The sequence below is a fragment of the Coregonus clupeaformis genome, chromosome 5 (genome assembly GCF_020615455.1).
Source record: "Coregonus clupeaformis isolate EN_2021a chromosome 5, ASM2061545v1, whole genome shotgun sequence".
Classification (NCBI taxonomy): domain Eukaryota; kingdom Metazoa; phylum Chordata; class Actinopteri; order Salmoniformes; family Salmonidae; genus Coregonus; species Coregonus clupeaformis.
The window spans coordinates 12,308,962-12,336,294 of NC_059196.1; the positions used below are offsets into that span (position 1 = coordinate 12,308,962).

General features: G+C 42.9%; 1 protein-coding gene across 1 annotated transcript; it reads left to right on the forward strand.

Moving 5' to 3' along the window:
* Positions 1-18,139: 18,139 nt before the first annotated feature.
* il10ra (interleukin 10 receptor, alpha) lies at positions 18,140-26,343 on the forward strand. Its single transcript, XM_041874569.1, has 7 exons — positions 18,140-18,385; positions 20,251-20,371; positions 20,588-20,763; positions 20,907-21,052; positions 21,191-21,359; positions 21,495-21,613; positions 22,054-26,343. Exons 1-7 carry the CDS (start codon positions 18,325-18,327, stop codon positions 23,011-23,013), a joined length of 1,752 nt encoding a protein of 583 aa, XP_041730503.1. The 5' UTR covers positions 18,140-18,324; the 3' UTR covers positions 23,014-26,343.
* The last annotated feature ends 990 nt before the right edge of the window (positions 26,344-27,333 follow it).

A 27,333-nucleotide genomic window follows, 5' to 3' on the forward strand; every position in this document is an offset into this window, starting at 1 on the left:
GTCAGCAGAGCGAGAGAGAGAGAGTAGAGGTGTGGGAGGTCATATGAGGAAATAAACACATGGCCTCCTCACACTGTCACACAGATCAAACAAGACTGTGAGACTAATGTCAACTATTAACTGTAACTGAGTAAAGTCTCTCATATCACAACATAGCAGTCCAACTGAGCCATCCTGAAATCCACATTTACAGAGGTGATGTAATAGTACAGTATGTTAACACAAAGCAATGAACACAGACCTTGAGGATGGGTAACGGTTGGCTGATGTAATAATCATCAAAAGTGAACATATGTTAATTTATGCTATCTGTTCACAAGACATAGACCAGGGGTGTCAAACTCATTTTAGCTCAGGGGCCACATGGAGGAAAATCTATTCCCAAGTGGGCCGGACCGAAAAAAATCATGGTATATATAACTTAAAAACATCAACTTCAGATTGTTTTCTTTGTTTTAATACGATCAACATACAACATAAAGCTGGAGCCTGAGGACAGTGTGTCCAAAATAGTACAAGCACAACATCACTATTAATCATAAAACACGTCAAGTTTATTTGAAAATTCTAAAGAAAAAGAACACACAAACACACAATGCCTCAGTGATTAACAGAACTGTTTCACAGATCACAGAACTATATCAGGGTGTCATTTCTCTGGCAGAAATGTAGATAAAAATAATGAAATCCTGTTCCCCAAACAAGTGCAAGAACCACAGAGTCAAGAATATGTTAAATATACAAATAAAATCAATTAAAAACAATAGCACATCAACATAAAAACATATAAACATAAAGCTGGAGCCTGAGGACAGTGTCCAAAAGCACAACATCACTATTAATCATAAAACACCTCAAGTTATTTGAAAGTTCTGAGGACAAAGAACACACAAACACACAATGCCTCAGTGATTCACAGAAGTATATCACAGATCACAGAACTATATCAGGGTGTCATTTCTCAGGCAGAAATGTAGATAAAAATAATGAAATCCTGTTCCCCAAACAAGTGCAAGAACCACAGAGTCAAGAATAGGTTAAATATACAAATAAATTCAATTAAAAACAATAGCACATCAACATAAAAACATAAACATAAATCTGAAAGCGTTGCTCAAACTCCCGTAACAGTCCCGTTATTTTATCTTTGAACCGCTTCATGTCTGCCACATGTTGGGTCGCGCACACATTTTTCAGACAGGGGAAGTGAGCTGCATCACCACCGGCAAGTTGCGTCTCCCACAATGACAGCTTCAACTTGAAAGAACGTATGCTGTCATAATACTGCGTGACAACTTTGTTGCGCCCTTGCAGCTGTTTGTTCAAGTTATTCAGGTGCTCTGTAACATCCACCATAAATGCAAGGTCCTGCATCCATTCTGCGGAATGAAATTCTAACACTGGTTTGCCCTTTTCTTCCATGAACTGTTCAATTTCTTCTCGTAAATCAAAGAAACGCCTCAGCACAGCACCTCGGCTTAACCATCTTACCTCAGTGTGGTATGGCAGGCCATAGATGTGGTCTTTCTCTCTGAGAAGGCTGTCAAACTGACGGTGATTCAGGCTTCTGGATCGGATGAAATTAACAGTTTGGATGACCACCTTCATGACGTTATCCATCTTTAATGACTTGCAACACAAAGCCTCCTGGTGCAAAATACAGTGAAAAGTCAAGAAATCACGTCCTCCATTTGCAGATTGCACTTTCTCTCTGAACTTTGTCACAACGCCTGCTTTTTTCCCGATCATTGAGGGCGCACCATCTGTAGCCAGGCTGACAGCGCGGGACCAGTCCACTCCGACCCTGTCCAGCGCGCCGACGAGTGCGGTAAAAATATCAGCTGCTGTCGTTGTATCTGTCATCGCCACCAACTCCACAAACTCCTCGGTGACGGTCAATGTGTCATCAACTCCGCGGATGAAAATGGCCAGTTGTGCAACATCTGTAATGTCCGTGCTTTCATCAATTGCAACAAAAGCGCAATAAATGACTTTACTTTTTGCTTCAACTGGCTGTCCAAATCCACTGAAAGATCGGAAATCCTGTCTGCAACTGTATTTCTTGTCAGGCTGATATTTGCAAAAGCCTGCCGCTTTTCAGGGCACACAATCTCCGCTGCCTTCATCATGCATGTTTTTACAAATTCACCCTCACTAAATGGTTTTGAAGCCACTGCGATTTCATTAGCAATGAGGTAGCTAGCTTTCACTGCAGCGTCACTGATGTCTCGGCTGTGAGTAAACACAGACTGCTGTTTCTTCAGACCCGCCAACAGTTCATTCACCTTCTCTCATCTCCGCTGTCCTTGAAAGTTGTCATATTTGTCGGCATGAAGACTCACATAGTGGCGACGAAGGTTATATTCTTTCAGCACTGCAACATGCTCTGAACACACCAAACATACAGCTTTCCCATTCAATTCCGTGAATAAATAGGATGACCATTTTTCTTGGAACACTCTGCACTCTGCGTCCACTTTTCTCTTTTTTGACAGAGACATATTGGGGCAATGAGGGTGCCAAAGCATATAATGTTAAAAGAAGAAGCCGTAATAAATATCGCGGGCAAAACAAAGTAGCTCATTGGCTGCACGTGCTTGACCTACTTGCTCTGCCCCGGTATAAACAGTTTGCTTGCTTAACACAATTGCTATTTCGCCATCCAGTGGACGCAATTGGAACAGCAGTTTATTTTATTGAAAAATTGCAGCGCATTTTTATACTTTACACACAAAAAATAAAAAAAATAAAAAAATGTATTTATTTATTATTTTTTTTATTTTTTTTAATCATCTTGCGGGCCGGATTAAACCCGTTTGCGGGCCTGATCCGGCCCGCGGGCCGTACGTTTGACACCCCTGACATAGACGTATCATGATTCTTACATGTTTCCAGGAGAGTTTGTCTTAAAATGATTGGGAAGGTGACCCTCAGCTAAATTAAATAAAACATTGAAATATTGACGAGGAATAAATACACAGTGAATAACTAATAACAATAAGGAGTAAAAATAACATGCTATATACAGGGAGCACCAGTACTGAGTCGATGTGCAGGGGTACATAGTTGAGGCTGGTGACTTGAAAAATTGAGGAGGATGGGAGACCCACGGTATAAGCGCGGAACGCACGGAGACAACAAAGCGTGTTTAAAAAATTGTCAAAGACTAATTATTTTCACCTAAAGCATGTAATAAACACATTTATAGTACAATATTATAGGGAATGGGAATGAGAGAGCTACTTACACAGTGTTGGGAAGGGATCACAGCAGGGTATGAGGCATGAGTTGAGGTGTTCAGAGGCTTGACTTCAATGCAGGACAAGGGTTGAGGTGTTCATAGGCTTCAGTGCAGGACAGGCTCATCATGGATGGATGGTGTTGGAGAAGAGATCAACTCTTCCACTGAGTGCAGGACAGGATTTGACTGGGAAGACAAAAAAACAATAACACAATACACTACACAGTTAGACAAAAGAGTTAAGAATGAGTTAGTCCAAGCAAGGAGTAAAATCATTGATGTGTAATAATGTGATTGTGTTTGTGTGTGAAATTGACTCTTGCGAAATACTTCACCCCCCTTGGTATTTTTCCTATTTTGTTGCCTTACAACCTGGAATTAAAATGGATTTTAGGGGGGTTTGTATTATTTGATTTACACAACATGCCTACCACTTTGAAGATGCAAAATATATTTTTTTTGTGAATCAAGCAAAAAATAAGACAAAAAAAACCCAGAAAACTTGAGCGTGCATAACTATTCACCCCCCCCAAAGTCAATACTTTGTAGAGCCACCTTTTGCAGCAATTACAGCTGCAAGTCTCTCGGGGCATGTCTCTATAAGCTTGGCACATCTAGCCACTGGGATTTTTGCCCATTCTTCAAGGCAAAACTGCTCCAGCTCCTTCAAGTTGGATGGGTTCCGCTGGTGTACAGCAATCTTTAAGTCATACCACAGATTCTCAATTGGATTGAGGTCTGGGCTTTGACTAGGCCATTCCAAGACATTTAAATGTTTCCCCTTTAACCACTCAAGTGTTGCTTTAGCAGTATGCTTAGGGTCATTGTCCTGCTGGAAGGTGAACCTTCCCTCAAGAAGTTCCCTGTATTTAGCGCCATCCATCATTCCTTCAATTCTGACCAGTTTCCCAGTCCCTGCCGATGAAAAACATCCCCACAGTATGATGCTGCCACCACCATGCTTCACTGTGGGGATGGTGTTCTCGGGGTGATGAGAGGTGTTGGGTTTGCGCCAGACATAGTGTTTTCCTTGATGAGCCAATACACCCCTCACAATAAAACCCACATAAAAACAACAACATGTTATTATCCCCTAGCACTCGTTTGACCAGAAACCAGATTCCAACATTTTTGCTCCAACTAGGCAGACAATACCACACTGTAGATATGGAAAACGCACACTAACCCTTTTGCATTATGTCGAAAAAACAAACATGCCCAATTGATCTTCTTACCTCTTTCTAGTATCTTGACGTTGAACTATAAATTGATTGAACCCAATCCAAATCAACGACAATGATCAGCTTCTTCTCTCAAAGCGTCATTGTTCAAATTTGTATAACCCGTACCTTCGCACTGTTCAGTTGCAGTCCACGAAGGGTTCTTGATCGAGTTGCGCTCTTAGAATGCAAAACGTAAAAATAGTTTGCCAATGTCTTTGTTGGAGAATCTCAATGTTTCTTTTGTTTTTACAGGTTCATAAACGTCTCTTGATGTCTGTCACTCTCTCTGCCTCACACACGACCACTGTTCATGTTCGTGAGCATCTAGCCATCTACCCACATCTTTGCGCGCGTCTCCCAGTTGGTGAATGGGGTACCCGACTGGTTACAAATATACACTGATTGTGTTTAGATGTAGGCTACAGTGTATTCTGTGTTACACCATCAATATTGGGAGACTGGAGAGAGATTTACATAAGGGGAAGCATTCAAATGTACACAATTGTTACCTGGAGGAAAATGGGGGGAGGGTCATGTTTTTTTCAATTTCAGTCAGGGGGAGGGCTTAGTATTTATTTAATTTTTTTCCAGGGAGGGTCATGTGATTTGTAATAGATAAAATGTCATATTGCTCAGGGTTTGAGAATTAGTTGCTTATTATAGTATCTAGATGTGTGCCCAATGATGTGTGCATCCTTGATTCTCTGCTGGGCGTGCAATATCAAGTGGGCCTAGTGTGGTCTCAATAAAATGATTCATAGCCTATATGAAGAGCATGCTCGGAGAAGCTCAGGGCAAAGTTAGAAAATGTACTTCCTGAGTTTTTGCGCTCTTGGGATGGTGTATATAAAACTAGGCTACACTGCATTACACACTGGCAATGAATAGGCCTTCCCAATAATGAGCCCCAGCCTGCCCTGCTCTTGCTGATGGAACAACAAGCTCTCTCACAGCTTCACGTCAGACTTGGACGTTCATCCATGTTTCTCAAACTTCAAATTTGGAAGTTGTTCAAAGCGGGAAATTTCAAAGTGATTAAGGTTAAGCGTAGGCATTAACTCCAAATTTAAGGTTAGGGTTAAGTTTAGATATTAACTCCAAAATCTTAAGGTTAGGTATTAACCTCTGAATGGTTAAAGAAAGGGTTAAGGTTTGGGATAGGCTTTAAACAAAAATCTCAAAAACAACTTTCTATCGGGGGCTTATAACATGCAACCTTTGGCACCAGAGGCAGATGCTTACCTACTTGAAGGTAACAGCGCTCACTGTTGCCCCTAGTGTCCGGTTTCCATGTCATCTCCCGACATCCTCAGACATGTATGGATGTCGAATACTGACTTCTATCATGGGTGACCTGGCTGGATGTAAACCCTTTTGTGCACCAATGACTGTGCTGTGGCACTTCAGGAGGTGATTTGTCAAAACAATTATAAATCTGTGCACGCAGACTAGGCCTACTGATGTCCTGTTCAGTTTGAGAAGGAGAGCGTGAAGAAGAGGAGCAGGGCTGGCTGTAAGCTTTCTACTGCTCTAATTGATTTGAATAAAAACAATGTTTCGTTGCCCATAATGAAGCTATTTATCAGCGTTATTGACCTCACAATAAGCCATATTCAAGTAATTTACATAACTTACATTACTATGAAACGGCATCCACGGAAATGGACAGCGCATGGGTTCTGAAAGTAGGCAAATTCGATGAGGCCTAATTAATTTCAACAGTCTTTATTTTAATTTGACTTTAGGCTACTAAGTAGAGGGCTTTGTGTTGGAGCCTATTTCTTCCCTATTCAAGAAATAAGAGGTAGGCCTACCTGTTTGACAGACAAAATTATAGTCTACTACTCCATACATTTTGATTTTGTCAGCAAATCCCTTCAGTCACCATGCACTCCTTAAATATCTCAGTGTCAGTGAAGATCTTGGTGTAAGTTAAAACCAGGGCTCGAATTGAGGGGGTATGTGAAGGTAATTTGGCTTTGTTAAAGAATATGGCTAAAGGCATACCCATTTAGTTTAAGACTTAAAAAAAATAAAACATACTTAGAAATAAATGATAATGAAACGAAAAATGGTTTATTAGGCTTTATACAACGTGTGGGTCTAATCCTGAATGCTGATTGGGTTAAAACCGCAACAGCGGAGAGTCGGGACGAAATAAATGATAATGAGCAATTATTAGGAAATGGAAGACATACAAGACCACTGATAATCTCTCCTCGATCTGGGGCTCCATGCAAGATCTCACCCCCGTGTGGATCAAAAATGATCAGCAAGAACGTCGAGCAAAATCCCAGAACCACACGGGTGGACCTAGTGAATGACCTGCAGAGAGCTGGGACCAAAGTAACAAAGCCTGCCATCAGTAACACACTATGCCGCCAGGACTCAAATCCTGCAGTGCCAGACGTGTCCCCCTGCCTTAAGCCAGTACTAGTCCAGGCCCATCTGAAGTTTGCTAGAGTGCATTTGGATGATCCAGAAGAGGATTGGGAGAATGTCATATGGTCAGATGAAACCAAAATATAACTTTTTGGTAAAAACTCAACTCTGTCGTGTTTGGAGGACAAAGAATGCTGAGTTGCATCCAAAGAACACCATACCTACTGTGAAGATGGGGGTGGAAACATCATGCTTTGGGGCTGTTTCTGCAAAGGGACCAGGACGACTGATCCGTGTAAAGGAAAGAATCAATGGGGCCATGTATCGTGATATTTTGAGTGAAACCTCCTTCCATCAGCAAGGGCATTGAAGATGAAAGGCGTGGCTGGTCTTTCGCTATGACAATGATCCCAAACACACCGCGAACTTGAAGGAGTGAGCCCGTAAGAAGCATTTCAAGGTCCTGGAGTGGCCTGGCCAGTTCCAGATCTCAACCCAATATAAAATCTTCGGAGGGAGTTGAAGTCTGTGTTCAGCGACAGCCCCAAAACATCACTGCTCTGGGAGAGATCTGCATGGAGGAATGGGCCAAAATACCAGCAACAGTTGTGTGAAAACCTTGTGAAGACTTACAGAAAACGTTTCGACCTGTGTCATTGCCAACAAAGGGTACTATAACAAAGTATTGAGAAACTTTTTGTTATTGACCAAATACTTATTTTCACCATAATTTGCAAATAGATTCATAAAAAAATCCTACAATGTGATTTTCTTGATTTTTTTTCCTCATTTTTGTCTCAGTCATAGTTGGACGTGTACCTATGATGAAAATTACAGGCCTCTCTCATCTTTTAAGTGGGAGAACTTGCACACCATTGGTGGCTGGGACTAAATACTTTTTCCCCCCACTGTATTCCCATGCCACAGTCAACACACATCTACTCTGTAACAACAATATCATTGAAACAAATGAATACATTTGAAAATGATATAGTTTCCCAAATGATAAAAAGTTACGTGCATATAGGCCTACCTGATGATATGTGGCTGCTGTGTTTGCTTTTCTTGAATTCATTCGATTATCAGATACTTAAGTTGGAACTGGTTCTGTTGCGCTACATTCTTACAGTTGATACACAACTTTAGCACTGTTTCAAACTTAAGACTATCCTCTTTTTTAACAATAGCCTGTATAGAAATCAAAAACGTCTCCGTTGCTGCAGCATGCACTCATTCGTTGTCATACTCGGTTGTGGTATTAAAAAAAAGTCTCTGCTTGTCTCCAGTCTGTAAAATGAATTGTATGAAATGTGTTTATGAAAAGCAATTTTTTCTTTGTTCTCTGCTACCCAATTTATGTTTGAATTATTATTTTGGGTATGGGGAGGGTCACTTGTATTTTTTCAAGCGGCTTCAGGGAGGGTCAGGTAAAACTATATTTTACTGAAGGGAGGGCCATCTTTTAATTTCAGAGTGGTCAGATCTTCTTAGGTATCTCCTATTATAAACAACGTACAGTCCCTTATACAGAACATTTGTATTACATCCGGTTATGCAAACCTAGAGCGTAATCGGTGTTAACATGTTTTGAAGGGGAGTGTGGATCAAGACAAAACACATCCTTTCCACTATTATCACACTTGATTTAGGTCAGGTTATGGCATGGCACTAAGAGATGATATCTCCCTTAGTCAACAATAAGAACGAGACAAAGAAAGTAAGGGACAGACAATTAAAGTAGTTATACTCCTTTCTTTCCTATGATTTACACATAATTAACACTAAATCATTTTCTGGAGATGCATCACAAAGCACATTGCATCTCTACGATTCCTTATAGATGCAACAGAAATAAGCATGAAGTCTCCCACAAAATAATTTTTTTAAACATGTTTTTATTAAACATAGGAGAGATGGGAGGCGTGAGTGTGATATGAGGGTTATACTGACTTAGAAAGAGAAAGGCCATCCATCTTAGAACTTCACTATCTCAGGTAAATATTATAAATATACCTGTAAGATAGAAAAACAGATAGGATTAAAAATATTTCAAACACAACATTGGAATCAGTAACAGAATGGATTGGTCTAGATTCACACATGTTATACATACTGTAGCAGCTCATTGGAGCATAACACAGTAAAACACAATGCATTTTGTGATTTTAGAAGGTATAGTAAAGGAACAGAAGAACACAAGAACCATGGTCTTGTGTTAAAGTGCAATATGCCTTTCCTGCTACCTCCCTACCTAGTGGCTATCTATCTATCTATCTATTCCTATCTATCTATCTATCTATCTATCTATCTATCTATCTATCACTCTATCTATCTATCTATCTATCTATCTATATCTATCTATCTATCTATCTATCTATCTATCTATCTATCTATCTATCTATCTATCTATCTATCTATCTATCTATCTATCTATCTATCTATCTATCTATCTATCTATCTATCTATCTATCTATCTATCTATCCTATCTATCTAATATCATTCTGAGAGACTTCATGGTGTGATGGTCAGAGAGGAAGGGAGAAAGCAGGCCGCCAGCGGTCTTTAGGAACTGGATGAGGCGAGGTCACTGGAAAGGAAGTGGCATCACGGACTTTCCAGCTGCAGAGGGAACAATGAGAGTTAACATATATATATATACACAAACGTATGTGGACACCCCCTTCAAATTTGTGGATTCGGCTTATTTCAGCCACACCCATTTCTGACAGGTGTATAAAAATCAGCACAGCCATGTAATCTCCATAGACAAACTTTTAGTAGATAGGCCTTACTGAAGAGCTCAGTGACTTTCAACGTTGCACCGTCATAGGATGCCACTGTCACGGTTTCGCCGAGGCTGCCTCTCCCTTGTTCGGTGCAGGCTTCGCGTTCGTTGTCTCCCGAATACTAGCTGCCACCGTTGTCTTATGTTTCATGTTCGTTTGCTTTTTTCTGTTTGTTGTCACACCTGTTCTTTTTTTAAGCCTAATTAGTGTTCTATCAGTTTCTCGTTTATATGTTTGTCTAGTGTTGTGTGTTATTGATTTTTTGTCAGTCGTATATAGGGCGTGTTTCCTGTATTTCGCTCGGTTGAGCTTCCCTCCACACTGTTGGAGTATTTACGCACCTGTTTGTACACTTTTGTTTTGTTCGCCTTCGTGCGTATTTCCGCCTTCGGCAAGAGTGGACCACTATTGCCGTGTTTGGCGATCACTAAAGTCTGTTGGATTATCTCGTCTGTATCCTGCGTTTGATTCCACCACTGCCCACCTACAGCACGTCGTTGACAGAATAACACACCTTTAATGAATCAGCAGGAGCCGCAGCAGCCCAGGCGACACTGGAGGACAGGGTCCGGGAACAAGGTGACTAGATCCACTGCAGATGGGGACCGTACTGCAGGAGGTGATCACCACCATCCGAGGCTGGGGGACGCCTCCACATCGCCACCCGCCCTGCCAGCATCCATCGGCCAGTCAGCCTATTCCCGCACCGAAACCCCGAGGAGTCCGACTCTCGCTCCCGAGGCCTTATCGATGGAACCGCGGCCGGGTGCCAGGTTTTCCTTCTCCAGGTGGAGCTGTACCTGGCCACCGTGCACCCGGCGCCCTCCGGGACATGAGAGCGTGTCCGCCTGATCTCCTGCCTGTCCGGGAAGGCGATTGGAATGGGGCCAACGCGGGAGTGGAGGAGGATCGACGCGGACACCACAACCTACGAGGAGTTCTCCCGCCGCTTCAGGGCGGTGTTTGACCATCCCCGGAGAAAGCGGCGGGGAGCTGTCTGGTCTTACTCCGGCAGGGGAGGAGGAGTGCTCAGGAGTTCGCCCTCGAATTCCGTGACTCCTAGCGGCAGATGCAGGGTGGAATGATCGGGCTCTCGTCGATCACCAGATGTAGTCTACGAGAGGACATCCGTCGGAAACTAGCTAGGGACACCAGCCTCACGTTCGACCAGTTGGTCGACATGTCCATCAGGCTGGATAACCTGCTAGCTACCCGCGGGACGTCCCCGAGGGGGTCCGTCCATTTCACCCTCCAGCGCCTCCCGAGCCGTGCCCCATGGCGCTCGGGGCGCTGGCGCTAGAGAGAGGAGGGGTCGGCTTACTGGGGGTCCATCCCTGCACCAACTGTGGTCGGGGAGGACACACCGCGGCCAGGTGCTGGGGATGGCTCCTAGGGGAGAGGACGACAGGTCCCTTGCCTGGGGATTCCTTCCAGGTGAGTAGGCGCCCCACTCACCCAGAGCTCTCTGTTTTACTATTTCTGTATACCTATGCGCTTTTCCACAGTCTTAGCACTCTCATCCCAGCAAAGGCGCTGGTAGATTCAGGCGCCGGCTGGGAATTTTATTGATAAGAAGTTTTGTTTAGCTTTAGGGATTCCCCTTCTTCCTGTTGGTATCCCTTTCCCCGTTCATGCCCTAGTTTGTCGTCCGTTGGGTGCCGGGCTTGATCAGGAGGTCACTGCGCCGCCCAGGATGTGTGCGCAGGGGGTCATCGCGATGATTCAGCTATTTCTATTACTCTCCTGCGTATCCGGTGGTGCTGGGCATGCCCTGGTTGATACCCATAACCCATCTATTTCGTGCGGAGGGCTCTGATGATGTTCTGCCAGTGTGTGGGTGAATGTTTAGGCGTTTCCGTAGGGGCTACCTCGGTGGAGTCAAACCAAAGGTGCCCGCATTGCACGTTCCCCTGAGTATGGGGTTTGGCTATTGCGTTTAGTAAGTTGAGGGCGACGCGGTTGCCGCCCATAATTGGGAAGATTGTGCGATAGACCTCCAGGCGGGAGCTGCGCTCCACGGAGCCATGTGTATCCTCTGTCTCAAGAGAAAAAACGCTATCCAAACCTACATAACAATCTCAGAGACAAGGATACATACGCCTTCCACTTCCCTGCGTCCTCGAGTTTCTTTTTTGTGAAGAAGGGATGTTGGTTTGCGCCCGTGCATCGATTACGTGGTCTCAATCAGATTACGGTGATACAGTTATCCACTCCGGTGCGACCGCGGCTGTGTCATTGCATGGGCCGCCGCTTCTTCACTAAATTAGATCTCAGGAGCGCGTACCGGTGCGCATCAGGGAGGGCGATGGTAGAACGCCTTTAGTACCACCTCAGTGCATTACGAGTATCTGGTCGCCGCACGGGTTGATAACGCTCCGTCAGTTTTCAATCATTCGTGGATGAGATCTTCGGGACATGCAGAGGCAGGGGTTGGTTGTGTACATAGATACATTCTCGTGTACTCGCCTACCCGTGTCGAGCATGGCCCTGGTGCGCCGAGTGTTGCGGAGGCTGGTGGAGCACACCTGTATGTTAAGGCAGAGAAGTGTCTGTTTTTCAGAGTCAGTCTCTCCTTTTTGGGGTTATCAGTTGTCTGCGTCAGGGTGGTTGGAGTGAATTGTCGGCCGTGCTAATTGGCAAACACCAACCACTGTGAAGGAGGTGCAGCAGTTTTGGGGTTTGCAAATTACTACGGAGGTTTATCCGGGGTTTTGGACGAGTGGCACTCCATCGTCTCTTTTTGAAGGGGGTCGGTGCGTCTGCAGTGGTCGGCCGAGGCGGACAGGGTGTTTGGGAGGCTGGAAGGACCTGTTACCTCGGCCCGGTGCTGGCATCCGAGATCCCTCTTTGCCGTTCAGTTGAAATTGACGCGTCAGAGGCCGGTCTAGGAGCCGTCATTTCTGGCGGTCTGGCGCGCCACCTAAACTCCGCCCCCTGTGCTTTTCATTCTAAGAAGCTCAGTCCGCCGGAGCGGAACTATACGTGGGACGGAGCTGTTAGCCGTGGTACGGCCTAAAGGTTAAGGCACTGGCTTGAGGGGTCTCAACACCCTTTCTCCACGACCACCTAACCTGGATACATCGAGCAGCGGGAGGCTAACCCTCGCCAGGCAAGATGAATATGTTCTTGACCTCCACCGCAGTGAGGGACCGGTGTACGCACCTGGTGATCGAGTCTGGCTCTCTACTGAAACCTGCCCTCCGCGCCTGCCCTGTCGGAAACTGGGTCGGCGGTTTGTAGAGCCATTTAAAGTCCTGGGAAGGTTGAACGAGGTGTGTTACAAATTACAACTGCCTGTTGAATATAAAGTATTAACCCCTCATTCCATGTCCCTTCTCAGGCCGGTGGTAGCTGGCCCACTCCAAGAAAGTGAGATCAGGAGACTCCTCCGCCCCCATTGGACATCGAGGGGGCACCGGGCGCACTGTGAGGTCCATCTTGGATTCGAGACGTCGGATGGGGGTCTCCAGTATCTAGGTGGAGTGGGAGGGTACGTCCGGAGGAGCGGTGCTGGGTGCCGAGGAGAGACATCTTGGACCCGTGCTCTCCTGACGGAATTCCATCGTGGGCACCCGACGCACCCTGCTCCGCGCGCTCCTCCGGGTCGTCCGAGGCGAGTCGGCGCACGTCGGAGCCGCGCGTCAAGGGGTACTGTCACGGTTCGGCCGAGGCTGCCTCTCTCCCTTGTTCGGGCAGGCCCGTTCGTTGTCTCCGGAATACTAGCTGCCACCGTTGTATGTTTTCATGTTCGTTTGCTTTTGTCTGTTTGTTGTCACACCTGTTCTTGTTTAAGCCTAATTAGTGTTCTATAAGTTTCTCGTTGTGTTTGTCTAGTGTTGTGTGTTATTGATTTTTGTCAGTCGTGGTATAGGCGTGTTTCCTGTATTTCGCTCGGTTGAGCTTCCCTCCACTGTTGGAGTATTTACGCACCTGTTTGTGCGCTTTTTGTTTTGTTCGCCTTCGTGCGTATTTCGCGGGCAAGAGTGGACCTATTGCCGTGTTTGGCCGATCACTAAAGTCTGTTGGATTATCCGTCTGTGTCCTGGGCGTTTGATTCCACCACTGCACCCACCTACAGCACGCGTTGACAGCCACCCTTCAACAAGTCAGTTTGTCAAATTTCTGCCCAGGGAATAATGTGTATATTTTGTGAGGTGTTTTTTCCAGTGTGTAAATTTCCAGAATGTGCTCAGACTGCATTCCTTCTACTAGAGAAAGCACAGGCATGCAGACGCACCCATGATCACGCACGTACACACATTTTAAAGTCAAATTATCTTAGATTCATCCTTGAAAGCCTCTTAATAGAATGTTGCATATTTACATTAGATTAAACGGCTCTTCCTCCTAAACCTTTCCAAACAGAAAAGGATGGACACAAGTAAAATTAACAAAAGGAAGGAGCTACCAACAATCATCTATGGTCAAGTTTACCATAACAAATGATGACACCTTCAGCAGAATATGAAGCAGACTTCAAAAACTGAAATCAGCATTTACAGAGGTGATGTAATAGCACAGTATGTTAACACAAAGCAATGAACACAGACCTTGAGGATGGGCATCAGTTGTCGAATGGAATAAGCATAAAAGTGAAAATATGTATATGTATCATTTATGCTATCTTTTCACAAGACATAGACGTATCATGATTGTTACGTTTCCAGGAGAGTGCATCTTAAAAAGTATATCTAAAGATTGGGAAGGTGACCCTCAGTTTGACAATTAACTTACATTAACCACTTATCACCACCAGAGGGTGATGACGCCAGACTCGATGTAACATGCACTGTCTACTGCTCTCCGCTAGAGAGCTCATTGTTATGGATGAAACCACTATTGTCTCAACTCAACTGAGCTGCATTTGTGTGGTGGTGTCCATTTTCAGGAGAGAAACCAATAGAGACATAGATCGAAAGAGAAATAGTACCGATGTTGAATTACTAGAAAAAGGAAGTGGACAGGCGACAGAGACAGTAGAAGCTAAAATCATCAATTGAAATTAAATTTTATTTGTCACATGATTTGTAAACAATCGGTGTAGACTAACAGTGAAATACTGCGCCATAGTAGGTTTGGGCAACGAGTTTCTCCATGAAGTTAAACTCAATTCACAAAGTCAAACACAGACTGCGCATCTCGCCCACTTGGTATGAAAACCCTGTCAAACTGCAGAAACCTTATACTTGTTCATATTAATTATATTTAGACTAGATTAATAGGGGGTTTCCACTACCCAGACACAGAGACAACAACTGATAGACAATAGAACTCACTGGGCAGAGTTGCTTTATGCATGTTTGCATCATGCAGGCCTATGCAACTGTAGGCTTACTTAAAAATGTACTCACATCTGTCATCTCTATTATGTTGATTGATTAATTCCAGTTAATAATTTTGGATTGAAAACGTATAGGCAGCGTAGTCAGCCCAAGTTTGAATATAAACCAAATTTGATCACATTCATATTTTCTCCTGACACACAAATGGACTATAAATACATAACCTTACCGTGACCAGATGGGCAGGGCGCATAGGCTGTATGCAGCTGCTATTAGTAGGAACCTACAGTTGATCAGACAGAAAAATCGTCTCCTTTTCCTCCAGATCTCTAATGTTTAGGTGTAGCCTAGGCTGCTGCAACATTTATGCAATGAGTTTTTGTTTGTGTCTGTCCAGAGTGATTATGTGTTTTCACCTTTGCTAAATAAATACACAAGAGGAAAGCCTACTTGAGCACGTGCAAAAAAATGCGCTATGTCAACCTTTCTCTTTAATCTCAGTTTTAAATGGATGATGTGATGGAAGCCATCAAATCATTGTGAATTGATTTCGACATCCCATAAATCACAGTCCAAAGTTCCATAAATTCAGCAAGTAAAGCATCTTAACATGCAATTACTTCTGCAAGCTCCTTGTAGCTGCCCTTGTTAGGAGAACTTTCCCTCTCGTCGTGTCTTCTAAAAGCCAATTCTTGCATGCTCAAAAATGCACTAGCGGTGTCGATAAGCCGCTTGAGAACATCCCTGTTTCTTCATACTTTCTCGTTGTGTTGCACAGTTTGAATACGCAGACCTTTGTCCATTACATGACCGATGCGGCTTTTTCCCAGAAGTTTAAACCTGATGTAGGCATTTATATGCTCCCTGCTTTTGCTATGCATTTTAGCTGAACGATCGAAGTTCTTCAGGTCACTGTACCCCCCTTTCGCCCAAGACTCAGACTTTCCAAAAAGCAGGCAAGGCCAGCAATACAGGCGGCTTGATGAAGCAAGGCTGGCTCCCTGTGAATCAGCTATACTTTTGATCCTCTGAGTCGCCTCCACTGATGTACATACAGTGAGGGAAAAAAGTATTTGATCCCCTGTTGATTTTGTAAGTTTTCCCACTGACAAAGACATGATCAGTCTATAATTTTAATGGTAGGTTTATTTGAACAGTGAGAGACAGAATAATAACAACAAAATCCAGAAAAACGCATGTCAAAAATGTTATAAATTGATTTGCATTTTAATGACGGTACCGTTTACGGTTTGCCGTGCGGTAGCAGAGAGAACAGTCTATGGCTTGGGTGACTGGAGTCTTTGACAATTTTTGGGGCCTTCCTCTTACACGCCTGGTATATAGGTCCTGGATGGCAGGGAGCGCGGCCCCAATGATGTACTGCGCTGTACACACTACCCTCTGTAGCGCCTTGTGGTCGGATGCCGAGCAGTTGCCATACCAAGCGGTGATGCAGCCAGTCAAGATGCTCTCAATGGTGCAGCTGTATAACTTTTTGAGGATCTGAGGGCCCATGCCAAATCTTCACCAGGATCCAGTTGCAGAGGGAGGTTTTCAGTCCCAGGGTCCTGAGCTTGGCGATGAGCTTGGAGGGGACTATGGTGTGAAATAAGAAGTTGAATAAGGAGTTGTAGCCAATGAACAGCCTTCTTACATTGGTTTCCTTTTGTTCAGGTGGGAGAGGGCAGTGTGGAGTGCAATAGAGATTGCATCATCTGTGGATCTGTTGCGGAGGTATGCGAATTGGAGTGGATCCAGGGTGTCTGGGATGATGGTGAGCCATGATGTGAGCCATGACCAGCCTTTTAAAACATTTCATGGCTATAGATGTAAGTGCTACGGGGCGATAGTCATTTAGGCAGGTGACCTTGGCATTCTTGGACACAGGGACTATGGTGGTCTGCTTGAAACAAGTTTGTATTAAAGACCGGGTCAGGGAGAGGTTGAAAATGTCAGTAAAGACAACAACCAGCTGGTCAGTTCATGCTCTGAGTATGCATCCTGGTATTCCGTCTGGCCCCGCGACCTTTGCGAATGTTAACCTGCTTAAAGGTCATACTCACATCGGCTACGGAGAATGAGATCACACAGGATATCATCAGAGAGAGGTTGTGAGGTCTATGTTTTCTGAAAATATACAGAAGTGAAACTGCTTTCTCAGAATCAAGAGCATGACTAGAAAACAGAAGTGATAAATGTTAGCATGTAGAAACTGAAATCTCCTGATGGGCCCAAAGAATTTCCTTGTTTGAAGAAGTAAAACCGTAATGGTGTGAACTAACTCTTATAAGCATTTTGGTGTATGACTCTGCATGCAGCAGTGTTGTTGGGGTGCTGAGTGGATAGGTCTAGGGACAGTTTGGGCCCATTGAGGGGACACAGCTCAAAAAGTGGTAGTGGGTTAGATCAGACAGACAAATTGGCCAGAAAACACAACCTGATTTTTACTTGTTCAAATGCATCAGGTACAGTTGTATTGCATAAGGACTCCACCATGTGGACTTATGCAATAAATAAAGGGAATACTACACCTCCTGAGAGAGCGTCATCAACCCAAGTACTGTAGCAACTTTCAAATCACCTTGAATGGAAATGCACAGAGCTGTGGTCATGTTCTTCATCCTCAGACTAAGGGCCAGAGAGGGCATGACCCAACAGTCATGGAACAGACAGATATATTTAACAGATATATTTAAGAGCTAATTCCATTATTCCAGTGATTGAGAAATAAACTGGGTGTGCATTGTTCATGACTAACAATTGCTAAAACAATTTCACATTTTTCTCATGAATTGAACATCAAGACATACTGCAAAATTTATATTTCCATTTTTGAACCCTATTTGAACCCATATGTTATGTTACAGTGGTAAAGTAAGACAAGTGAAACACACACACACATACACCTGCTCAGATAAATATGAGCAAATAAATATCTCTGCAATAAGTATCTATGTAAAAATGGATGACACCCCCAAGCAGTGCACAGAACCCCCTTGGTCTATGAGGAGAGATGGAAAGAGAGATGGGCTGTCAGAAAGAAAGAAGGGAGAGACAGATCAGAAAGGAGTGAAGAGCGAGAGGAGGGAAGCGCTATGCTACAGTCAGAACAGGAAGCCCGTTGTCAGTAGAGCGAGAGAGAGAGAGGAGGGGTGTGAGGTCATATGTGGAAATAAACACACAGCCTCCTCACACTGTCACACCGATCAAACGAGACTGTGAGAGTAATGTCAATTATTAACTGTAACTGAGTAAAGTATTTCATATCACAACATTGCAGTCCAACTGAGTCATCCTGTCTCCTGTATTCAGAGAGAAGGCAGAAGGCTGTGATAAGGAACGCCAGAAGTGTGTGGATAATATCTACAGTATGATGCTGATTATCTAAAGATCAGAGCATATATTGGACATGGATTGGACCTTCTGGATTTCCATTCTTGCCCTCCTGATCATCTCAGACTATGTGTCAGGTAATGAAAGCTTTAATAATTTATTGGCTGGTTAACACTGTTTAGTTCTCACAATAGACTCTCTAAATATAAGAACATTATAGCATATACACTACCGCTCAAAAGTTTGGGGTTACTTTCCTTGTTGGGGTCTAATTTCCTTGTTTTCGAAAGAAAAGTAATTTATTTGTCCATTTAAAATAACATCAAATTGATCAGAAATACAGTGTAGACAATGTTAATGTTGTAAATGGCTATTGTCGCTGGTAACGGCTGATTTTTAATGGAATATCTACATAGGCGTACGGATAGTACCCGCAAAACACCAGTCTCAACGTCAACAGTGAAGAGGCGACTCCGGGATGCTGACCTTCTAGGCAGAGTTGCAAAGAAAAAGTCCAGTGTCTGTGTTCTTTTGCCCATCTTAATCTTTTCTTTTTATTGGCCAGTCTGAGATATGGCTTTTTCTTTGCAACTCTGAAGGTCAGCATCCCAGAGTCGCCTCTTCACTGTTGACGTTGAGACTGGTGTTTTGCAGGTACTATTTAATGAAGCTGCGGACCTGTGAGGTGTCTGTTTCTCAAACTAGACACTCTAATGTATTTGTCCTCTTGCTCAGTTGTGCACCGGGTCCTCCCACTCCTCTTTCTATTCTGGATAGAGCCAGTTTGCACTGTTCTGTGAAGGGAGTAGTACACAGCGTTGTACGAGATCTTCCGTTTCTTGGCAATTTCTCGCATGGAATAGCCTTCATTTCTCAGAACAAGAATAGACTGACGAGTTTCAGAAGAAAGTTATTTGTTTCTGGCCATTTTGAGCCTGTAATCAAACCCACAATTGCTGATGCTCCAGATACTCAACTAGTCTCAAGAAGGCCAGTTGTATTGCTTCTTTAATCAGCACAACAGTTTTCAGCTGTGCTAACATAATTGCAAAAGGGTTTTCTAATGATCAATTAGCCTTTTAAAATTATAAACTTGGATTAGCAAACACAACATGCCATTGGAACACAGGACTGATGGTTGCTGATAATGGGCCTCTGTACCCCTATGTAGATACTCCATAAAAAATCTGCCGTTTCCAGCTACAATAGCCATTTATAACATTAACAATGTCTACACTGTATTTCTGATCAATTTGATGTGATTTTTCTTCGAAAACAAGGACATTTCTAGGTGACCCCAAACTTTTGAACTGTAGTGTGTGTGTGTGTATATATATATATATATATATATATATATATATATATATATATATATATATATATATATATATATAATTGCTCTATTTTATTGCTTATTGTCATTGACTGTTTTTTATTGTTACTGAGTACAAAGTGCACTTAGAAATTGACATAATGGCCTAGCTATCAAAAGTGTTTGAGGTAGCATATTGTAAATTTCTCAGTGTGTATGTGTCCTTCCTATCAAAATGGAACATGTTTCAAGACACACATCGATCTAAAAATGTAATGCCCGTATACATAAAAAATAAACTAAGTGCAGATTGTTATTGATAATTAAATTATTAGTCAATGTTAAATATTTCATCTAGTTAACTTGAGTCAACAGAGAATTTTTTTTGTTCAATTGACATCCTATGATATAGTTATAATTTCAGGAAGTATCAATAATAACCACAGATAATTGATAGCGAATCATTGGAATTTGAGCAAATATTGTCATGAGTCAACTGTAAACGTTGTGACATTTCATAGCGAAACTGTTTTAGAAAACCCCTGATGAAACACAGTCCCCTTTGGGAAACCCACCAACTACTTATTGCTCTTCTGGATGACCAGGCTTCCTAGAAAATATTTGTACTTTCAAAATCTCATAAAAATGCCTGGAAATTCTTTAACATTTGGAATGTTATTATTGTGACAGGTAAAGACCTACTGAAGCCAGTCAATCTGATGGTGGATATATGGGACGGGGAGGTGACGTTGCACTGGGACCCCCCTGAAGGGGCCCCGCCACTGGCTCAGTACCAGGTGCAGATGGCCAGGTATACCCCACACTCCTTACTTCCTCTTAATTTACTCATCCCTTCATTCTCAGACAAGTCACTTAGCTACCGCACTTCAGCATGCATCCATCTCAGAGTCCTCCCTATCCACTCTATCACCTTTATCCTCTTCAATCATTCTTCCATACCACCCTCTCCTCATCTTTGAAGAAAGTATAATAATTAATATAGCTACTTTCATGTGTCTTTCCTCAGGTATGTCAATAGTAATTGGACCAATGTGACCAGCTGTGACAGGACCCAGCTGGCATATTGTGACCTGTCCTACCTTATTGATGACTTCGTCATGGTCTACAAGGTCCGGGTTCGACTGGTCACTGAGAACAGCATCTCTGCATGGTCACGGTGGAAGAGGTTCAACCCCAGAGAAAGTAAGTCAAGTACAGCTAAGTTTAGTGGGCGAGTTGAATAAGTATTGGGTTCAGAAATTTGCTCATTTATTTCTAGTTTTATAGTGACACAATGCCAAAACTTGTCCATTGCTTTCCTTTCTCCTCTACCCCTGTTCTTCCAGGTAAACTGCAGCATCCCTCCAGTACGCTGTTGGCCACCTCCAGTTCAGTAACAGTCAGTGTTCATAGGAAGCCATTACTAAAAAAAATCTTCCCATTTGGCCTGACTTACACTATCTACCTACAGGGAAGAGGACAGGACAACAAGGTACTGATCATACATTGTTTAAAAACATACTAGTAACAGTACTTCTAATGTAATAAAATAAATAATTACATGTGGTTCATCCTAGTTCATATATTCAGGTTACTGTATTGACTGACATTTTCATTTATTGGCTTGCAGACCGTCATCCGGCAATTGAAGGATGAAGATGACGAGGATAAGGCAGAGGTTCAGTTTACGTCTCTTCACTGGGGACAGGAGTACTGTGTCAGCCTCAAAGTTTCAGGCAATGGAGGAGAATTCACCAGTGACGTCTCCCCTAAACAGTGCCTCCTGCTGCCAGAGCAAGGTAATACAACTCAGACTACACAGCTCTACATGACCATATATGGCTCAACATTCTGATACGTCATATACCAGCCTAATGTCTAGAATCTTATTAACTAAACTAATTAGGCTAAACACATGTTCTGTTTCTCATCAGAGTGGTATATCCTTGCTGTGGTGTCCTTCTCCATACTATGTGTGATGGGGGTCCTGGTCATGCTGGCCCTTTGCCTTTGCTGCTTCCTGAGGCGTCCTGAGAAAATGCCTGTTGCACTGGTAAGTTTCTTTGAACAGTTTAATTAATGCACAACTGACTATGTCTATCAGTTCAGGTAAAGGACACTTCAGGGAAAGGACAAAAATGCTGTATTCTTAAAGTGCAAAAAAGGAACCAACACAATAGATAGAAGTTTCAACAATAATAAGAAATAATAAAATATAAAGAATACGAACATAAAATAAATGGCTCAGTAAAGGAGTTCAGTGGTGCTCTGTTCTACCACATACAGTACATATATATTCATTTCCTGCAACTCCACAGATGGGGAAACACCAGGCTTTTAAGAAGTATTTATATAAACTGTCTGTTTAACCCTGAATCTCTTAATCAAAACTAGAGGCCTATTGTCATTCTATTTCCTGTTATCTTTCACTTCCTCATTCTAGGAGGTTGTTCAGGGATTCATGTGTTTTTTTTTTGTCCTCTTTTACCTCAGAAATCCCCAGGCAGCGGCTGGCAGCCTCTCTGTGTGGGAGAGGTCCCAGTGGAGATCGTCACAGACAAAGGCTGGTTCATGAGCACCACCAGAACTGATGCCATGGTCTGCTTGGCCGACAAAATGACTACTCCAGCAGGCAAGGGAGAGCAGGAAGAAGGAGAGGACAGAAGGACGTGTCTGGACAGTGGGGCTTGCACTGAATCCCACATTTCTGGGAATGGAAATGGAGGAAGTCCGGCAAAGCAAGAAGACAGTGGCTGTGGAAGCCTGGGAGCACCAGAGAGTGCCGTCAGCAGCAGGAGTGGAACTGGAGAGCCCCCCCTGCTGGATAGGAGGATTAACACAGACATCAGCCTGAAAGAGGACAGTGGGGTGGGGCTGGGCTGCCAGTTAGGGTGTGCTGGAAGTCTACATGGGGAGGACTGTGGAATCTTGCCTGAGATGGTAATGGTCACAGGGGATGGCTACCGGAGCCAGAGCCCTTCTTCGGTGGATGCCCATGTTACTGAGACAGAGCAGAGTTTTCAACAAATCTCATGCGAAACAGTTATTGCTGATCCTGTTGTGGGATACAGGTCTGCTCACATGGCATGCGTTTGTTTAGGGGCAAGCGAATGTGTTTGGTGCCAGACAAGAAGACACTATGAGAGGAGTGTCGATGGACAGTCTGTAGCCCTATTTAGTTTTACAGATGAGCAGCTAAACTGCAGCAATCTCACATTTGACATATGTGAGATGGAATCTACATGCTCCAGCTATAAAAAGAACAATCTCCACATAGAAACAGTAGTAAACTTGGAGGACTCAGTAACCTTTTCCTACCTGCCTACATGCATAGGTGAATCCTTCCCACTCCTGACGGCTTTATCAGAGTTGCCCCTAGTGGAGGGAGGACTGAACTGCAACATGAACACTATGCTTTTTTCTCTGGGTGATGTGGAAGTGACATTTGATTGACATGGTCCACGAACTGAGGACACTGTGTGACACACAGAAGGGTTTGTTTAGCCCTCCAGATTGTGGGGAGTCATGCAATATGTCTACAAACCCTTTGTATGCCATTTCAAGTAAACACTCCTTTTCCTAACTGAAAAAATCAGCAACCATAACTCTTATTTGTAGCTATTTAAGTATTTTTGGAGCCTTTTTTGGAACCTTTAGTGAATAAGATACCATGTTTATTCACTTTAGTTAACTCTGAGGAGTCACTTAAAGCAGTCACTGACATTGTCAACTGTTATTGACAAAGTGATGTGCGGCAGAAAGAAAATAGTGGTTGAGCTGCTTTTCAAAACAGCAGAGAGCAGTTGGCTGCTGGCTGTTGCTGTTTGGTGGGTCTTTAAAGATTTGAGCAGGAGATGGGAAACCCAATTTCTGACATGCCTTCACCCATTTCAACTGACAGGAAGCATTTAACCAGAAGTGGAAAAAGGAGAGAAACTGTTTTGACTTGGTAGATGGAGCGAGAGGGTGGATTATAACAGCAATACAACATTTATAATATTAAAGGATTCTATATGCACTCTGTGAATACACATTTTACAAGTTATAATGTTCGGATAGTTGTCAATGTTGGTCAGACTCATCTGTAAAGTTTTCCACAGAAAATTCACACATTTGACAACATAACCCCCCCCACAGTATAGAAAAGGAAGCCAACACTGTGTGCACCACAAGTGAGATATAATTTAATCAATTTAAACTACAAATAACCATATCTCTTTCTATCGGGTGGTTTATAGGTCAATTATTACTAATAACTGCAGCTACTGAAAATAGAACAGAATGTAGTTTGGCTTGCAATAAACTGACGTTAGCTGTGAAAATGTTATAACATTTACATTTTGCTGTTCAGTTCCCTTCCCTGACTACTCCATATGTGACTCCTTGGACATATTTACTGGGCTTTGGACTTCACAATCATGTATTCATTACACTTTCTACATGTGGACTTAACACAAATATGTATTTATGAACTGTGTTAATCTGACGTCATGTTGTATTTAGTCTTGTGTTCTTTTTCTGAGGAAGGATCTGATAGTAGTATTTATTCATCTCAGTATGGAAAGAGCATACATACAGTATGTGAATGAGGTAAAACAGACATACAGTATATAAATGGGGTTAAACAGACATTCAGTATGTGAATGGGGTTAAACAGATATACAGTATGTGAATGGGATTAAACAGACATACAGTATGTACACTATGCGAAGTAGCACTCAATCTCTGTATAACATACAGCAGAGAGAAAGTAAGAGTCAGTCAAAACGATGAAAAAGGACAGAGTGGGACTGAAAAAGAAACATCCTCCAGCATGACATGGCATAACACAAAGATACATTAGGGATTCCCACATGCAAAAATAATGATACTGGGGAGATTCTGAATTAGATTAGTGGTTTTCCCAACTCGATTCTCAACTAGATTAGTGGTTACACAGAATAGATAGCCACTTCCTCTTTCAGTCTTCCCCTAAGTCTCTGACACTACACTTAAAGTTTTCATCAGGGGAACACTTTATCAAATGACAAGCAGACAACTATATTAATTAACCATCATACAGTTTCATGTAATACCATTTATAGATTATATCCTAGTTTTATTGAAATAGAAAATATCAGAATAGAGTACAGGTATTTGCACTTTCTCACTAAAATCAAGAGTATGACCCCACAAAAAGACACTTGACATTAACAGAATCAATGTAGTCCTCACATGCTGAATATTAACTGTCATTTCACATGTATCAAACATGTGGAATATAATTTCTCTCTCACTTTTTTCCACATACTGTGAACCAGAGCCCTGGGGGTACCCCTATAGGCTCTATCTATGACTTGCACAGCAGCCATGACAGTGAGGAGCTATTGTCTGCTCTAAAAGGGAGCAGAGATACAAAAAAATCTCCTCCTTAGATAACCTGGTATATCACCCGTGGCACCATGCCCTTCTCTCAACCCACAGGGCTGTTATGGTAAACACACCGCCTTAAACTCTCACCATCACAAGAATTTCACTCCAACACACTCAACCACGGATAAACAAAAACCTACATTTTATTTTCAATGTCTTATAAGGTTCTTTGAAACTCCCACTACTCCTCTGTCATGTTTTCTGATTGCCATGGGTTTCACATAAAACAGCAGGGGAAGGGGGAATTACGCAGATGAAAATACATCATATGGTATCGGGATAGACCATGAGTATGTAAATGTAGTGGTGACATGTAGTGCAATATATTCCAAGCAAAGTTGTTGTATGTCAGAGACCATCTCCTTCATCAGAGAAAACTGATGATCTGCCTACTGTGAATATATTAACCCTGATTATCACTAATATAGATCCAGTGTTCCATGTAATGAGCTGGTTGATCTCTGTTCTGTCACAAAAGATCTTAGAGGAAGATAGCCAGTCAATATCAGAAAGGGAAATATTTGCAATAAAATGTTCAACAACACATACTGTAGAAGGAATAAAGACTTCAAAAAAATATCATCAAAATGTTAATTACTTTACCCACACGCAGTCACACATTTATTTACAAATTAGCTTTATCTGTCATTAACAAATACACTTGATACCGAAACAGAACTGGTACGGAAACACATATCTGAGAGAGATACGTGGGACAAACAAAGACAAAGAATCCGATGTTTAAATGATCAAACTGACCTAAAATGAAACTTTAGAGGAATGTTACCTCCAGCTTATAAGAAAGAGGATGTGTGAGTTTCTCTGGTTAGCTTGTTGACGAGCTGCCAAGGCACCATTCTCCTTTTCGTCATCAGTACCCTTTCCTCCACAACCAACCCCTGGGTCTCACACCTTTCTGTATTTTCCACTATAAATAGAGACACCCTAACCCACAAAGTGTGACAGTTGAATAGTAGTTACATTTTTTAATTGTTTTCTATTATGATAGAAACAAAATGTGGTATTACAACAAAGTTCAAATACACTCCCCTGTCTGCATTAACTCCGTTTGACGTGGGCCGGAAGAGAGAGTGTGTTGTTTGAGGTTTGTGTGGTGAGAAATGAGTGAGAGAGAGAGCATTAGAAACATTGAAATAACTGATATGCTCCATCTTATGTGAGTTTACCAGGGCCATACTTTAAAACACACGCTCCTCCATTACTCTGCATCAGCCTACAGTGACATACTCATGAGACACAAAGGTTATGCTATGTAAGTCTAAGATAAGATGGAAATGAAGTCCCCTGTAGCTCAGTTGGTAGAGCATGGCGCTTGCAATGCCAGGGTTGTGGGTTCGTTTCCCACGGAGGGCCAGTATGAAAATGGATGCACTCACTAACTGTAAGTCGCTCTGGATAAGAGCGTCTGCTAAATTACTCTTCTGCTTTTTATCCAATCCCTTGATGTATACACACGCGGATGGAGAGGCTGGAGCAGCCGCAGTGCAGCTCCCAATTAACAGTTTATGGGGTTAATTTCCTTGCTCAAGGGAACATTACCAGTGGGTGGCACCTGATATATTGATGCCAGCAACCCTCCCGTTGCCAGCTCACTCCCCGCCAGCACTGGGATTCAAACCGTCAACCTTGCAGTTGCTGGCCCGCTTCTCTAACCTCGAGGCTACTGCCAAAGACATACTGCACTATATTCACTGGAGACACAGTATTACATTCAAACACATGACTGTCAGATCAATATTAGAGAGCAAGATACGGAGAAAGAAAGGAAGTGAGAGACTGTAATCAACAGAGATGTTCTCCTGTGTGATGCAGGTCCTCTACTTCATACAGCCACTGATGGAGAAGGGAGGGGGATACTTCTTTAGGCCTACCTTCCTGTGGAGATCAGATTTTTTAATAAACACAGCTCTCACACACACACGCTCACACACAGGGAGTGCAGTTCTGTAGAGGAACGATTTACCACCATTACCATCCCCATTAGTAAACTGGTTGTCAACACTCACGTAAGCACTTTGTCTTTCAGTGATGGCTCTGGAGAGAGAGAGCGAGAGAGAGGGCTGTGATTATTTTGGGCAATGTGACAGCTCAGGTTCTTGATGCAGTCAATGATTGCAATCAGATAAGTGACAGGGGCCAGCTAGCAAGCCAATTACTGGCCTTTGTATGTCATATTACAGGTACACACAGGAACAGTAGATTCACACTAGATTGCTACATGACAGGTGTGTGAGGTCAAATCAAAATGTATTTGTCACATACACGTTTAGCAGATGTTATTGCGGGTGTATGCCCAGACAGTGTGGCAGGCAGTTGTCATAGAGGTGATATCTTTTAAAG

What these genes read in the sequence shown, in the direction of transcription:
- il10ra (XM_041874569.1), top strand. Translation starts at nt 18,325, where the DNA reads ATGGATTGGACCTTCTGGATTTCCATTCTTGCCCTCCTGATCATCTCA. An exon ending in GAGGTTCAACCCCAGAGAAA is followed by an intron (nt 20,764 to 20,906) that starts GTAAGTCAAGTA and finishes CTGTTCTTCCAG; the next exon opens with GTAAACTGCAGCATCCCTCC. An exon ending in GAAGAGGACAGGACAACAAG is followed by an intron (nt 21,053 to 21,190) that starts GTACTGATCATA and finishes ATTGGCTTGCAG; the next exon opens with ACCGTCATCCGGCAATTGAA.